Here is a 16637-nt window from a genome sequence, read left to right on the forward strand (position 1 = left end):
TATCAAAGAAAGACAGGTCCTGCCATTTTGTTCTAGACCTCAAAAAAGTAAACAAATTCCTAAAGGTCAAACATTTTCTTGTGGAAACGTTACATTCCATCCTGGCAGCAGTGCAGCTGGGGGAGTATCTAACTGCTCTAGATCTCAAGGAGGCTTATTTGCATATTCCCATTTGGCCTCTGCATCAACGTTTTCTTCACTTTGCGATTCTGGGGCAGCATTTTCAATTTCAAGCCATGCCTTTTGGCCTGGCTATAGCTCCCAGGACCTTTTCCAAGGTGATGGTGGTGGTTGCAACATTTCTGAGAAAGGGATGTACCCTGGTTCCTTCCTATCTTGACGTCTGGCTGACCATGGCTGTTTTGGAACAGGAGAGACATCAAGCCACCTCCAGAGTTATTGTGCTCTTACAGTCCCTCGTTTGGGTGATCAGTCTTCCCAAGAATCATCTCATCCCGTCCCAGATTGGAGCATTTGGGGGGTTGCTTCGACACAGCTCAGGGCAAGGTGTTTTTACTGGACCAGAGAAGGACCAAACTTTGGGAACAAATTCATCAGTTGTTAAGAATCCCGAATCTCCACACAAGGGATTATGTACAGGTACTAAGTTCCATGGTGGCAACCCTGGAGGTAGTGCTTTGGGCCAAAGCTTGCATGTGTCTGCTCCAACAATGCCTTTTAAGCCGGTGGTCATCAGTTTCTCAGGATTACAGTATGCGTCTTCTTTGGACGCCTCAAGCGAAGCACAGTATGTTGTGGTGACTTTAGCCCACCAATCTACTACAGGGCATGCATTTGGTGCCACCTCCTTGGATCATGGTGATAACCAGTGTCAGTCTTACAGGATAGGGAGCTCATTATCTTCAGCACAATGCTCAAGGGCTCTGGAACACTACAGAAGTTCAGTGGCCAGTTAATCGCTTAGGGCAGTTTGGAATGCTCTTCAGGCCTTTCATTCTCTTCTGAAGTGCAAACCGCTTCATTGGACAACACAATGGCAGTGGCTTACATCAACAGGCAGGGAGGCACTTGCAATGTGCCTCTGGCAACAGAGGCACGTATTCTCTTTGGATGGAGAAACATTTACAACACATTTCAGCAGTGCACAGAGCGGGGCTGCTAAGTGTACAAGCAGATTTCCTAAGCAGAAATTCCTTGGATCCGGCAGAATGGGAGTTGTTGTCAGACGCTTTTCAGATGATCACTCAGAAGTGGGGGATGCTGGTGATAGATCTCATGGCAACCCATCACAACACCAAAGTGCCCAGTTTCTTTAGGAGAAGAAGGGAGTATGGTTCAGAGGGGCTGGATGCACTTCTGCAGCCTTGGCGAGAAGCAGATCTTCTGTATGTCTTTCCGCCATGGCCACTGATAAGGAGGGTTCTGCACAGACTCCATTATCGGGCATTAGTGATTCTGATGGCACCAGATCGGCTCAGAAGACAGTGGTATGCAGATCTAATTTGACTTGTGGTGGACAAGCCGTTCCATCTACCCCTGAGTTCAGGCCTTTTCTGTCAAGGTCCCATTCAGATGGAAGAGCCCTCCTGCATTGGTCTTATGGTGTGGCTCTTGAATTGAAAAACAATGATTATTCTGAAGAAGTCATCACGATTCTACTTCAAGCACATAAAACGCACAACCTCGGCAGCATATGCTCGGGTCTGGAGGACTTTTGAAGCTTGCTGTTCTGAACAGGCATTATCTCCATTTGGTGCTTCGTTGCCACATTTGTTGGTCTTCTTGCAAGAGGGCCTTAAGAAAGGCTCTTTGAGTACAGGTGGTGGCTCTGTCCTGTTATCAAGGTTGCATTTTGTTCAGAACTATGCAAAAAGTTCCCTTTGAGCCTTTGAAGAAAACTTCTTTGTAGGATCTTGTTTTTCTTGTTGCTGTTGCCTCAGCCCACTGGGTTTCAGAGCTACAAGCGTTGTCATGTAGAGATCCATTCCTTCTTTTATGGTACAACATTTTTATTGATGACAATTAACATAATACATCCAGAGTCTGAGTAAACATAGCTTCAATTGTCAGAGCATACACAAGAGTACAAAAAGATATGTTGTCATCAAATTTTTAACAGTTTTCCCCCTCCCCCTTCCCCCCACTCATTAATTACTACTACTATACCATATGTTAATTCCTGATAATAAGTTCAGGTAAACAGACATGGTACATGAAAGTGTCCCAGTTCAGCTCACTAGACAACGATATACCTAACTCCTTTCTCACCTACCCCTAACTTATCATATAACATATCATATAACATTTTTAATGACAACCAATAACAGCAGTACATAGACTATAGATTCAGATGTACAAATCTGGGTCAAATCCAACAATGCAAAAGTAACATAGTTGAGTATCAATCAGTCATCAAAATTTTTAAAATTTTTAATTCCTTAGCACTAATAGTGTTAATCTGCTCGTGAGCCCTTGTGCCTAGGCCGAGGCTTAAGAAGGACCTTGGCCAAGGCCTAGGGTAGACCAAACAGGCGCTAAGCAAAACCACGGCCACAAAGCCCTGCACACTCAGGACAATCAACAAGCACTACCAGAAAAAGGAGCTAGACCACTCAGGTGGGCCGCAAGGCCGATCCGGAACCCACTCGTACAGCGTCCAAGCGTATGGGCCTCACGGCCGAACTGGAACCGAGTCATACACTAGGGAAGGGAAAAGAACAATGAGGGATCCCCGAAGGGACTGGAGTTCATGCAACGCACACAGAGCTAGCTAGTGACATAAGGGAAAGGCGACAGACAAAAGCTGGCAGATACAGACTACGACCAGAGGGAGAGAATGCAAACAAAGGCTACACAGAAACACAGGTAGTGGAGGGCGAAGCCCACAGGGAAAAAGGGAATGCTAGGGACAGAATGGGACACTGAAGACACGGACTGTACAAGAGCGAAGCTCCACAGGAATGGCTAAACAGGGAAAAACAGGTTGAAGGAAAAGGCTGCTTTCAAATAGACAGGAAAGAAGCAGGCACACAAGAGTACCGAAAGGGATAAGGCGGACACCAGAGAAAGGCTGCCTAATAGAGGCAGGGCTTCCCAAAGGCAATACCAAGCTCTGCACACAAAGGGTTAACACTGAGTAAAGGGAAACTTAAACAAACAGGAATGATTACAACCGATAGAAAGGCTGCCTAACAGAGGCAGGACTTATAGAAGGCAACTACCAAGCTCTGCACATAAAGGATTAATACTGAGGAAAGGGAACTAAACAAACAAAGCAGGGAAGAGCTTACCACGGACAAAACAACACCAGATCCAGGCAGAGGACAGACCCAGGTGCAGTGCAGTGATGAAGCACACGCTGGTAACAGCCAGCACACACAGAAACCACAAGCAATGAGAAGAGCAAGCAAACTCCAAAGAATACACACTGGGCCACTAGCACAGACTGAATGAGGGAATCAGGCTCAGCTGACAGGAATCAATGCTAGAGCGTAGGCTGTAGGGAAAGATAAGTTTAAATAGATCTGACTTCTGATGTCTGCTGCTTTAGACGTCAGCTCAATCCCTGACAGGCCAATCAGAAGCGAGTCCCAGTCATTCCCCTGCCTGTCTCAGCAGAATCATAACAAATAGAATCTTGAACTGCAAACAAACTCTTAATATCAAACTGCCATTCTCTGCTGACCCAACTATAAACTTGTAACCCCCCCTTGTCCCTCCCTATTCCCCCATCTCAAACCCCCTCCCCCACCCCAATCCTATTCCCTTCCATCCAGACTCTCTTCCCCACGGTCAACAAATTCTAAGGGGATAGAACATTGTGTATTGTGGATGTTATACCCCCAAGAATAAACCTTCCAATCGTTCATGTTATAGCGTCTGTACTCATCAGATATAGTTGATCAATACTTCATAAGTCCTGAGGACGTTGTCCCAGCCTCCAACATCCCCCCCTGTACCATCTCTCCCTCACCAAAGTCAGCCAGACCCTAAGGTCCACACAAGGGTATTCCAATCAATTCCCCACCCCCCGACCCTAACTCAAATGGTAATATATATAAACATTCCCGAGTTGTGGTCCAGGGCTCCCCCTTGAGCCACCTCCCCCCCATTCCTCGTCATAAAATATATATCCATCTCTATCCTCCCCCCTTTCCAGCTCCCTCCCCCCTCCCTCCTCCCCCTCCCCCAACCCCACTGTGAAATGGCACCAAAGGTGCTTGACCTCCGTGTCCCAACCGCAGACCCCGTCTCCAATATGCAGAACAGAAAGGGGTGGGTAAACTCCTAACCCCCCACAGGCTGATATTACCCTTCAAACAACATTGTTCAGTACTGCAGGAAAAGGAAAAGGAAGAAAGAAAAAAAATACTGTTTACGCCTTTGACAGATTATCTGAAACATCCTCCTTGTTCAAAGTTCTGTTAGCTTAAGTAATATAAATGCAAAAAGATTCCAAAATGCTACTTCCTGGATATTCCGAGTAGCACTGTAAAAGTTTCATAAGTCATTTAACTGTACTGGGGCTCTCTCGCTCCATGCGGTCAACAAAAGCCTGGGCTGCTGCCTCTGTCATAGTACTTTATAGTGCCATTAGTGCAGTGGACTTTGATCCTGGGGAACTGAGTTCAATTCCCACTGCAGCTCCTTGTGACTCTGGGCAAGTCACTTAACCCTTCATTGCCCCTGGTGCAAAAATAAGTACCTGAATATATGTAAACCGCTTTGAATGTAGTTGCAAAAACCTCAGAAAGGTGGTATATCAAGTCCCATTTCCCTTTCCATTTCCCATTATGGTGAATTTGCAGTTTAGCTGGATATAAAAGGCTAAAGCGCATGTGTAGGTTATGTAAGCGGCCACAAATTGGAGAAAATTGTTTCCGTTGGAGGGAAACCTTGGTGGAATAATCCTGAAAACATAATAAAGTGGCCTTCGTGTTCCAGGGTTTTACCGCTTCTAAGAGCAGTTAATATCTCCATTTTATGATGATAATGAAGCAACTGAAGGATGACCACTCTAGGTCGATCCTTAGCTGATCTCCTAGGCCCCATCCGATGAGCACGCTCTATTTGTATAAGACCTGCAGTATTTTGAAGTTGTAAAAGCCTAGGCAACCATGCCTCCAGGAAGCCCCTTAATTCAGCATCCTGCACCGATTCTGGTAATCCAACCAGCCTCAAATTGTTCCTGCGAGAACGATTTTCCAGATCATCAACCTTTTCTTTCAGAGAAGCTACGGTCCCCTGAAGATGCTTGATTTCCAATGATGATTCTTGTGTCAATTCTCTCAAGTTCTCCTATTCTCTGTTGAGCCTCCTGAAGATCTTTGGTGAAGGTAGTGAACCGATGTTCCATGCCATCCAATTTATCAATAATTTGTTGCAGTTGTGCTCCTAAGGCCTGCTCCACGGCTTGGCGGACCTCTGCAACAATTTCGGAAGCCCAAGCAGATCCTACCGGAGGTGAAGGAGGGGCACCCTTCTCTGCCATTTTTAATCCTCCTCCCCGTTGCTTCTCCACATCTTTTTTAGATCCTTTAGCTGTCATATGGAGAAACTACGGCTCCAAGATTGCAGCATGGTCCTCCAGGTGCCTTGTGACTCAATTGTGTGTGTGTGTGTGTGTGTATATGTATATATATATTAAAAAAAGAGATTTTCCTTGTCCATTGCCTCTGTCTCTGTGTCCACTTTTGGTTTGTGTCCTGCCCCCACTCCCTTCTATTCCTCTTCCCTCCTTCTCCCTCTGTCCTGCAGCCCTGCTCAGAGGCTGATCGTAGACAGGCAACAGTCAGAGTAACACCTTGTACACAGGCAACCAAATAGCGATTCACTTAAAATATTGAGAAAAAATACAGCCAACCACTTTTTCTCTTTCTCACCGCCTGATGAAGTCATTAAGGTTTCAGAACAGGGGCTGGAGCGCAGGAATCTTTCTCTCCTCCACCACTTCGCCTCTTCCTGTCAGCCACGTTACAAACCGCTGACTTCCCCGACACCTCCGCTCCAGTAGACTCTACATCCCAGCTCTCAGCTAAGACACTGCTCCTCCTCCGCCGTCAACCGAGCGTCCCTGCAGGCCAGACACCTCTTCTGGCCACGTGTTGCCCCACCGATCCACCGCCATGCCACCTCCGAGATCGGAGGTCGGACTCGCCCACCGCCAGCAAGTTCGGGCTTCTTTTTCCAGGGGACAAAGGCAGCGCTTGCACCAGGGTTCAGAGTGAGCTGCAACGATAAGCATGTAGGCTGTGGGTATAGATTTTAAGCCATTGAAATCGGGGCCCGTTTCTGGGAAATTGCGGAGCTCAAATTGCAGCGGCCATCTTGACCGGCAGCTCCACCGGAAGTCCTCCGTTCCTTCTTTTTTCCAAGTCAGGAGTGAAAATACACATGATTCTTTCTTTTCTAAGGTGGTTTCAGCATTCCTTCTAAAGCACCCTATATTTCTTCCCTCCTTTAGGGAAGAGAATTACAAAAAGGATTTTGACCTGTGGAACCGAGACTTTCTTCAAGCCCTTGTTTAGTATTTACAGATGACTAATGAGTTTCAGCATTCAGATCATCTATTTGTTCTTCTCTCAGGACTGAATCGGGGTAATGTGGCTTCCAAAGTGACCATTGCTCATTGAATTAAAGAGGCTATAGCCTCTGCTTATCTTCTCATGGACAGGCAGCCTCCAGTTTCTCTGCATGCTCATTGTATTTGAGCTAAGGCTATGTCTTGGGTGTTGAGGGTTTTCTCTCTTGAAGAAATCTGTAGAGCGGCAACTTGGGCTTCCTTGCATACCTTTTCCAAACATTATTACTTGGATATCGCAGCCCGAACGGAATTGTTTTTTGGAGCATTGATTCTTTCCGTGGGATTGATGAATTCCCACCCTACATAGGGACTGCTTTGCTACATTCCACAAGTCTCTGGATTCATCTGCTGCAGATGTCAAGGAAGGAAAAATTATGTCTTGCCTCTTTCCTTTAATTGCAGCAGATTAATCCAGAATCCCACCCTCTCTGCAGTACTCCGGTATTTCCTCTTTGTTCATTTCTCTGTTTATGGTTTCTGCTAATGTTGGAAGTTTCAGATTTCAATTTTTTGTGATCCTGCTGTCATATTGTACATCTGTGAGGGAGAAGAAATGCTGTGCCTAATTGTTCCTTCTGCTTTGTTATGAGAAATACTAACTAAGTAGCATACCATTCTCTCTATCTCCACCTGCTGGTTGATGGTCATAATCCACAAGTCTCTGGATTCATTGCTGCGATTAAAGGGAAGAAAATCAGGAAAGACATAATTTTTCCTTTGGCGGCCGCTGGAAGTTATCTAGGTACCACCGATATTCAGCACCAGTATCTAAGCAAGTTAAGACAACTATTTCTCTGGCCTAAGCTGCGCTTATACCCAGAAAGCCGTGCAGGCAAAATTTTGATTGTGCACAGATAACTTTCTGCTCTGCTTTACTTCTGTCCCAGCTCTACCTGTTTAGTGCTGAAGCAGTCAGACATGATTTTCAGCAGTATTATCCAGATAATTCTGCTGAATAACACTGTCTAAGCTTGGTGAGCACTACCCCGATAACTAGCTTTAAATATCGATTCCATAGGGACAGGAAATATACCTATAGTACCTGAATATAATAACTCATTTGAGCTACTACTAAAAAGTCAATAGCTAAATCTAAAATAATTAATGCAGAATATTCCTTGAATTCCTGAATTATTCTCAGGAACTGATGTCTTCAATGAGATAAAGGATAAACTACCAGTGGCAGGCTGGGCAGTTCATTCCTGTATGGCCAATCTGGAATTCTAGAGCTACTTTTGAGGAGTTTTCAGCTTAGGAGCTGGTTCTAGCTGTCAGTGCATTATCATAATCGGGAAAAAGAGGGAGGATATTGGGCACAATTTAAGGGGGAACTTGTTGTTCAGTAGTGTCAATGCACTAGAAAATCTTTAAAATGTGAGCGAAATGTGGCTGGAGGATACAGTCTCAGTGTCCAGGCTCTGTGTTCACTTAGGGAGGGCAGGAATGAGGGAAAGTAGTATAATTGGCTTTGATGTTTTTAACTAAAGATATGCAATCAAATGTTGTTAAAGTCTATATGTTGCTAGCATGTGGGCTCTTGCTGTGTTACTAGCATGTGACGTAGTTGGTTTTCCTTCCTACAGTGTGGAGCCATGTAGGAGCAGCATCGCACCGTTCCGAGGCCTGAGAAGACCACTGCAGTTCCTGGGGCTTTTTGACACCTCTCTGTGTTGTCTGCCACATATTCCTGCATATAAAGTACAAATATATGTTCTAGTTGTCTGTGCAAATTATTTAACTTCTCTGTTTTCTAGTGCACAGTGCTGTGCAGCCTAGAGGCAACTTTGCAAGGCAAATTGTATAATCTGTAATTTCAAATGTTTTGCCATAGCACAAAAACATTTTTGGAGATAGGACCCATGACATACAGAGGCCAGTGAGAGGGTTAGGGGATGAACTTCTGTATATATAGAGGTCAGTGAGGAGGGTATCAAGGAATGAACGCCATATAGATGCTGCATAGAACCGAAGAGCCAAAGCAGTGGGTTTTGTTACAGAGTGCTGAAAATGACTATGAAAAAATCTTTTTAGTTACCAGTCTGCTTAGTCTTATCTTTGTCATTTCAGTGTCTGTTCCTTATCGTCCACTAGTCTAGTTCAAAATAAATAGGTTATACCCCTCTACAATCAGAAGGAGACAGAGGACAAAGGCTTGTGAACTCATGCCCTTTCTTTAGTGTTTTCACCAGACCAGTCAAGAACCTATGGGTTGTGCCCATCAGCTGATGGAGACAGAGACTAAGATGTATGGACTGTGCCCTATAAGGGCACCATACAGGTCTTCAGTATTTATCTCCAGCAGATGGTAACAGGTGCACTGCACCTCCCTGGACAGGTCGGACCACAGCTCCTGAACTAGTCAGAGGGCCGAGTTTTAATTGAGCAGGGGGTACTTGTATATCAGGCATCATTCTAATTCAAAGTTTCCCAGAATGTGGGTTGGGACCCCAAATGGGGGTCACAAAGCCCATGTTTAGGGTCATGAAGGGTAGGCTCTCCATAGGTGCACCATGTGGGGGAAGGGGGTCACACAATTTTATTTGGCTGCAATCATGGGGTCACGGCCACAAAATAATTTATGGGCACTGCTCTAATTATTTAGGGGTTTTTTTCAATTACAATGTTTTGGAAGGAGTGAAGAAATCTCAGAGGAGTCTAAATTCCCTTCCTATACCACCCCCACCCCCCGACCTCTCATTCCCACCAGCTGCCTGCTTGTGGAGTATTTTACCTTTTTCTCACATCAAAACAACTTTCATACAAACAGACCTGGGAAACTAAAGAGGTTTATTCCTCAGCGACCCTCCAGACCGGTCAAGACGCGTGGATTATGTACTCCTACCAGCAGAGGGAGACTGAGAAAACACTGAGCTTTGAACACTGACTATATAACCTGTGCAGTACATACAGTAGCCAGTATTTTCTCAGTCTCAGCAGAGGTAGAAGGACAGCCTGTGCAGTCTTCAATAGTCTGGTGAGGTAGCTTTGGTTTTAGGGATTAAGGATTTTGGGTTTCTTTCAAGAGATTTCTATCCTTTAAGTACCCTGTACGTGGTTTGCCAAAAAAAAAAAAAAAAAAAAGTGCTTCGGGGCCCTGGGTCCGGTGGGGCCCAGTAGTTCCCCCTGGGGTGTCACACCTGCTTTGTCGGGTCCCTCCCCCTGTGCTGCTCTCCAGTACTGTGTTACTGGCAGTTTTCCTCCAGAGTTTGTATGGACTCTTTTTCAGGCTTGGAAATCGGGCCCCCCCCCCCCCAGGGAGTGGAGGGGGTTAGTCCCATGCTGCCTAAAAGACCCCGGATAGAGTGGACAGAGGACGAGGAATGTCTGTCTCAGGTGGGCACGGAAGGCCCATTTAGTGATGGGGGAGAGTCTGAGGGTTTTGAGGGTCCGGTAGATCCGGTGGACTCCCTTCCTGGGGAAGATCCCTCAGTAGTCAGGATTTTTCATAGGGATGAGCTTTCGGAGCTCATTGATCAGGTCACATCTACCCTTAAATTTAATCCTGAGGTGGCTGCAGGTGAATCTGGGCAGGATCCTTTGGTGAAAGGAATTCAGCGTAGAGCACGGACCTTTCCTATGAACAAGGATCTCAGGGAGATTATTACCCAGGAATGGGATTCGCCAGATTCGCCGTGTAAGGTTTCTAAGGCAATGGCGAGACTTTATCCCCTGCCGCAGGAGGATAGGGATTCCCTTAAGGCTCCTACGGTAGATGCAGTGGTTACAGCGGTTACTAAAGCGACGGCTATTCCAGTAGATGGTGGGGCCGCACTCCGTGAACCCCAGGATAGGAGGTTGGAAGCATTTCTTAAGTGAAGCTTCAACTTGTCGGCGCTAGCTCTCCAGGCCTCGGTGTGTGGGGGCCTGGTGGCGCGGCCGTGTTTTCGCTGGGCCGAGAAGCTCCTGGATGATCCCGGGGAGGTTGGGACCTCGGGGTTACAGGATTTAGCCAAGTTGGAGATGGGTTCATCTTTTTTGTCTGATGCACTGTATGATTTGTTGCGTGCGTCGGCTAAAAATATGGCTATGATAGTGGGAGCACGTAGGGCTCTCTGGTTAAGAGGTTGGGTCGCGGATGCGGTCTCTAAGGCTAAGTTGTGTTCTCTCTCCTTCAAGGGTTCTAGGCTTTTTGGCGAAGAGTTGGATAAGTTAGTGAAAGGCCTTAGTGAGGCCAAGGTGCCTCGACTCCCGGATTTTCGTCCCAAGATGGGAGTTAGGGGTAATTCCTCTCGAGGTCGACTTAGTGAGGCTCGACGGTATAGGCCTGGTAGGTTTAGTGGGGCTTCTAGAGGTCGGTTCTTCCAGCGTACCCAGTCCTTTCGCGGGAGTCGTCACGGAGGCCGGGGCTCGTTCGGGGGAGGTCAGACCTCTGGGCGGCTTGCCCAATGAAGGTGTGCGGACCCAGGTTCTGGTGCGTGTAGGGGCTCGGCTGAGTCAGTTTTACCAGAACTGGGTCCACATCACTTCAGATCAGTGGGTTCTCGAAGTGGTTCGAGATGGTTATGCCCTGGAGTTCGAGACCTCTCCGCCCGAGCGGTTTCTGGAGTCCCCTTGTCACTCGAGGCTCAAGAGAGCAGCAGTACGAGACACGTTGCGTCGTCTTCTCAGTCTGGGAGCAGTGGTTTCTGTTCCGCCCGCTCAGCAACGCTCGGGGTGTTACTCAATTTACTTTGTGGTGCCAAAGAAGGAGGATGCCTTTCGGCCTATTTTAGATCTAAAGAGAGTCAATGCAGCGCTCAAAGTTCCCTCTTTTCACATGGAGACGTTGCGGTCGGTCATTGTTGCAGTCTGGCAGGGAGAGTTTCTAACTTCTCTGGACTTGACAGAGGCTTATCTTCACATTCCCATTCGAGCGGCGCACCAGCGTGTTCTTCGCTTTGCAGTTTTGGGGAAGCACTTTCAGTTTTGTGCCCTGCCCTTCGGTCTGGCAACAGCTCCCCGCACCTTTTCCAAGGTCATGGTGGTGGTGGCGGCAGCTTTGCGCCGGCAGGGCATTTTGGTGCACCCGTATCTAGACGATTGGTTGATTCGGGCCAAGTCCCGGGCAGAGAGCGAGGGGGCGACGTCGCGTGTGGTACAGTTTCTCCAGTTGCTGGGCTGGGTGGTGAATTTCAGCAAGAGTCAGTTGGTACCATCGCAGTCTCTGGAGTATCTGGGCATTCTCTTCGATACGAGCTCGGGTCGAGTGTTTTTGCCCCCCCCCCCCCGCCCCTCGAATCAGCAAGTTGCAGGACCTGATTCGGCGGTTTCTTGCACTGTCGTCTCCGACGGCCCGGTCTTACCTGCAAGTTCTGGGGATGATGGCTGCAACCATAGAAGTAGTTCCTTGGGCCATGGCGCACATGCGTCAGCTTCAGTCCTCTCTACTCAGTCGGTGGGCTCCCCTGTCGCAGGAGTTGGAGGTACGTCTGCCGATGTCGGAGGTTGTCCGTCGCAGCCTCCGTTGGTGGCTCAGAACTTGCAATCTGGAGAAGGGAATGCCGTTGGAGTCCCCTCAGTGGGTGGTTCTTGTCACAGACGCCAGCCTGCTAGGATGGGGAGCGCATTGTCTCAGTCAGGTAGCGCAGGGGCGGTGGTCCCAGGCGGAAGCAAGGTGGTCCATCAACCGGTTAGAGACTCGGGCCATTCGGTTGGCCCTTCAGTGTTTTCAGTCACTGCTTCTCCACAAGGCAGTCAGAGTGCTCTGCGGCAATGCCACAGCCGTGGCCTATGTAAATCATCAAGGGGGCACAAAGAGTCAGGCGGTCGCGGAGGAGACGGCACTGTTATGCCAATGGGCGGAAGGTCATCTTCAGGCGCTCTCGGCGGCTCATGTGGCCGGGGTGGACAACGTGGACGCAGATTTTTTGAGCCGGCATACTCTGGATCCCGGAGAGTGGTCTCTGCATCAGGCGGTGTTCGGCCGAATTGTGTCGGTATGGGGTCTGCCAGTTATGGATCTGATGGCCACAGCGCGCAATGCCCAAGTCCCAAGGTTTTTCAGTCGTCGGAGAGATCCGCGTGCGGAGGGTCTCGACGCTCTGCTGTTACCCTGGCCGCAGGGATTGCTGTATGTGTTTCCTCCGTGGCCGTTGGTAGGTCGAGTAATCCAGCGCATCGAGCGGCACTCAGGACGGGTGATTTTGATAGCTCCGAACTGGCCGCGTCGACCGTGGTACGGCGATCTGGTGCGGTTGGCGGTCGCGAAGCCCCTTCAGTTGTCGGAAACAGTACTCTTGTGTCAAGGCCCGATAGTTATGCCAGACCCGGCTCGGTTCTCGCTTATGGCTTGGCTCTTGAGAGGCACAGGTTGAGGAAGAAAGGGTTTTCTGCCAGAGTCATTGATACAATGTTGAAGTCCCACAGAACCTCCACTTCATTGGCGTATGTTCGGGTTTGGAGATTGTTTGAGCACTGGTGTGCAGAGCAGACGGTGATGCCTTTTCGTTCCTCAGTGGCGGAGGTCTTGGAATTTTTGCAGGATGGTTTGGACAGGGGTCTGGCCTTGGCTACCTTGAAGGTTTAGGTGGCAGCGTTGTTGTGTTTTCGGGGGAAGGTTCAGGGGAAGTCCATTGCTTCTATTCCTGAGGTTGTTCATTTTTTGAAGGGTGTGAAGTTGTTGCGGCCGCCTCGGCGGCGGTTGGTTCCCCCGTGGGATTTGAATCTCGTTTTAGATGCCTTAGTCAGACCTCCATTTGAACCTTTGGTTGCGGCTTCGTGCAAAGATCTTTCCTTGAAGGTGGTCTTTTTGGTAGCTATTACCTCAGCTCGAAGAGTCTCGGAGTTGCAGGCTCTGTCGTGTAGAGAGCCCTTTCTGTCCTTTTCCAAGGAAAAGGTGTCTTTGATGCCGGTGCCTTCCTTTTTGCCAAAGGTGGTTTCAGAGTTTCATGTTAATCAGGTCATTTCGTTGCCTGTTTTAGGTGACTTGGCAGGAGATTCGGAACAGCGTCGGCTGGCGAAGTTAGATGTTCGGCGCATCTTGCGGTGTTATCTGTCTAGAACACAGGAGTTCAGAGTGTCGGATCGTTTGTTCGTGCTTCATGGTGGCCCTAAAAAGGGTGCAGCGGCATCCAAGGCGACGATAGCAAGATGGTTGAAGGAGGCAATTGCGTCGGCCTATTTGGTGAAGGGCCGTGAGGTTCCTAAGGTGTTTTCTGCTCATTCTACCAGAGCGGTTGCGGCCTCTTGGGCGGAGAATAGTATGATTCCTCCTTCAGATATTTGTCGGGTGGCGGTTTGGTCTTCGTTGCATTCGTTTGTGAAGCATTATACGATTGATGTGCATGCGAAGGAAGAGGCGAGTTTTGGAGCAGCAGTGTTGACCTCTGGCCTTCGTAGGTCCCGCCCATAAGGTATTTACTGCTTTGGTACGTCCCACGCGTCTTGACCGGTCTGGAAGGTCGCTGAGGAAGGTGAAATTAGATCTTACCTGCTAATTTTCTTTCCTCTAGACCCTCCAGACCGGTCAAGGACCCGCCCAGGTATACTGTAGGCCAGGAGGTAGGTTGCTGTTGGCATCTCTTGGCAGCTGATGATTGTCATAATATCAGACTCTTGTTACCAGTTTTTGGTTGGTGTGGGTCTGGTGCAGGTGTGGCTTTGCAGACAGTCCACCTGTGGAAGCACGTAATGACAGTCTCTACAATGCAATGAAAGGAACAGTGTATGTTCTTGCAGTTGGCGGAAGCCATGTACAGGGTTGCTGGTTAAAGTTAAAGTTGTGTTTTTTGTTGCTCTGCTTTGTGAGTGTTATACTGGCTACTGTATGTACTGCACAGGTTATATAGTCAGTGTTCAAAGCTCAGTGTTTTCTCAGTCTCCCTCTGCTGGTAGGAGTACATAACCCACGCGTCTTGACCGGTCTGGAGGGTCTAGAGGAAAGAAACTTAGCAGGTAAGATCTAATTTCACCTTTCTTGAAAGCCTTGTTGCATATTCACCCTGCAGTACAAGCGGTCATCCCATCCTGGAAACTTGATTTGGTTTTTTGGACCGTTGAAGGTTCTCCATTTCAGCTGCTTTAGAGAGCAACCTTGAAAGACTTGATTCTGAAGGGTTGTTGTTTGTTCAGTCAGTCAGGTGAATCTCAGAGTTTAATAGGTACGGTCTTATCAGGAACCACTCTGTGCTCTACAGGGGCAGGAGTTTTGATCCAGATGGTTCTCTGTTTCCTCCTGAAGGTGAATTTTTTAGTGGATTTGCATATTTCTAAACTGACTAAGTTGTTATGTTCATTAGATTGTTGTCCTACTGGGCTATTAAGACAGCCTCCAACAGCTTGCTGCAATCAGGTTCTTTTTCTACATCTATTGGGAAAATAATCCTCACACCAATTCCTAAGTCTTCCTCTTTGGATCTCTCACAGACTGCTAGCTACAGGCTAATTCCCAATATTCCTTTTTTTCACAAAATTAGCTGAATCATTATTAGCGTTTCAGCATGGTTTACGAAGCTTTCATAACACAGAAACTCTTTTGCTTGCTTTAGTCACCAAAGGGAGAGCTATATTATAAGTAAAAGTGGACAAGTATTGCTGCTACATTTCAATTTATTGGCAGCATTTGATATGGTGGATCTCTCCATCTTGTTAAACACATTCCCCCCAATATTCAGCTAGCAGCGGGCAGTGCTGTTAATGTCTGCTTCTGACGTTGAACCCAGATATTCAATGCTGGGCCATATCTGGTCGACAGGATTGAATATCCATTTTTTTTTTAAAGCCAGCTAGCACATGCCCGGTTAACTCAATTTTCATAGCTAACTGGCTATTTGTTAGCACATAAAGCTAGGACAGCTATTTGTGTGGTCCTATTTATGTGCAAACACTAGCCGATTAGCTCTGAATATCGAGAGCTAACCAGACTCCGCCCTGGAATGCCCCCAACATAGCCGACTTGCACTTCAGTGCTAACCGGTCATTTTCAGTGAAGTTGAAAATGACCGGATAGCTGCCAATAACCGAGTTAACCGGTTGGCGGCTGTTCCTGACCGGTTAACTCAACTTTGAATATCGGCCAGACTGAATGATTTTGGGATAGTAGGGACAGTTCTGAATTGGCTAAATAATTTTCTGACAAACAGATCATATACTGTAAAATTTGATGGGTCTTTTTCACATTTTTGGTGACCTGACTGTGGTGTTCCCCAGACCTTGCTGTTATTCCCTTATACTGTTTAACATGATACTCCTATACGGATATTTTTTGTTTTGCAGGATCTGTCTTCTAACATTGAACAGTTACAGCAGAAACTATTAAATTGTATTGACAAAATTAAAAATTGGGCCAACTGTAATCTTCTTAAAGATGCAAAGTTGAAGATATGGTTAGGTAACAACCTGCAATTAACCCTTTAACAATTTGCATAAACAAAGAGAATATATTGACCATTGATACCACCTCTAAGGTGATAGGAGTAATCTTAGACTCCTCTTTGACGTTCAAACCCTAAATAAATAACTTGATTAAATCACTAAAACCTTTTGCTAGGCTAGTGTAAGCTACTATTTTATAGCAACTAGACTATTGCAGTTCTCTGTGTGGTGGAATTACCGACTCTATTAGAAAAAATAACAATTTACACAAAATATGGCTGCTAGATTAATTTTTTAAAAGAAAAAATTTGACCATGTATTTCCCTTGCTAACTGCACTTCACTGGCTCCCACTCCAGGCTCAGATTGATTTTAAATTAGCTTGTTTTATTTTTTTAATTTTAAATGGTCAGACCCTGGTGATTTTGATCCTCTTTTTTTAATTTCTCCATGGTAATCTGACTTTCTCATGTTAGAGATCATCTGTCTTTATTGTTTTCCTCTTTTAAATCCATTCGGTTTAATAGAATGTTAGAGAAGTCTTTTTCTTACAAGTGATCCAGATATGGAATGGTCTTCCTACTTCTTAAAAAAAATTCTTTCATACTTAAAGATTTCATAGACACTTGAAAACTCTGTTATTCTTTTAACAGAGCTGTAAATTGGCATACTTTTAAATTATTGTACTTGGTTCTTTGTATACTGTAAACCGCTTTGGGCTCAACTTTTTTAGAAAAAGGTGGTTTAGAAAAGACAATGTTCCATTGCTTCCCACAGATCAGTCCAGAGACGAGTGGGTTATG

General features: G+C 46.7%; 1 protein-coding gene across 2 annotated transcripts in view; it reads left to right on the forward strand.

The window, feature by feature from the left end:
- Positions 1–16637, forward strand: part of ZER1 (zyg-11 related cell cycle regulator) — a 166069-nt gene that overhangs the window by 42479 nt on the left and 106953 nt on the right. For both annotated transcript variants that reach the window (XM_030207904.1, XM_030207903.1), the window contains exon 6: positions 8128–8242. In XM_030207904.1, the coding sequence (XP_030063764.1) occupies positions 8128–8242 (115 nt within the window). The remainder of the gene's footprint in view (positions 1–8127; positions 8243–16637) is intronic.

The sequence above is a fragment of the Microcaecilia unicolor genome, chromosome 6, assembly GCF_901765095.1.
Source record: "Microcaecilia unicolor chromosome 6, aMicUni1.1, whole genome shotgun sequence".
Taxonomy (NCBI): Eukaryota; Metazoa; Chordata; class Amphibia; order Gymnophiona; family Siphonopidae; genus Microcaecilia; species Microcaecilia unicolor.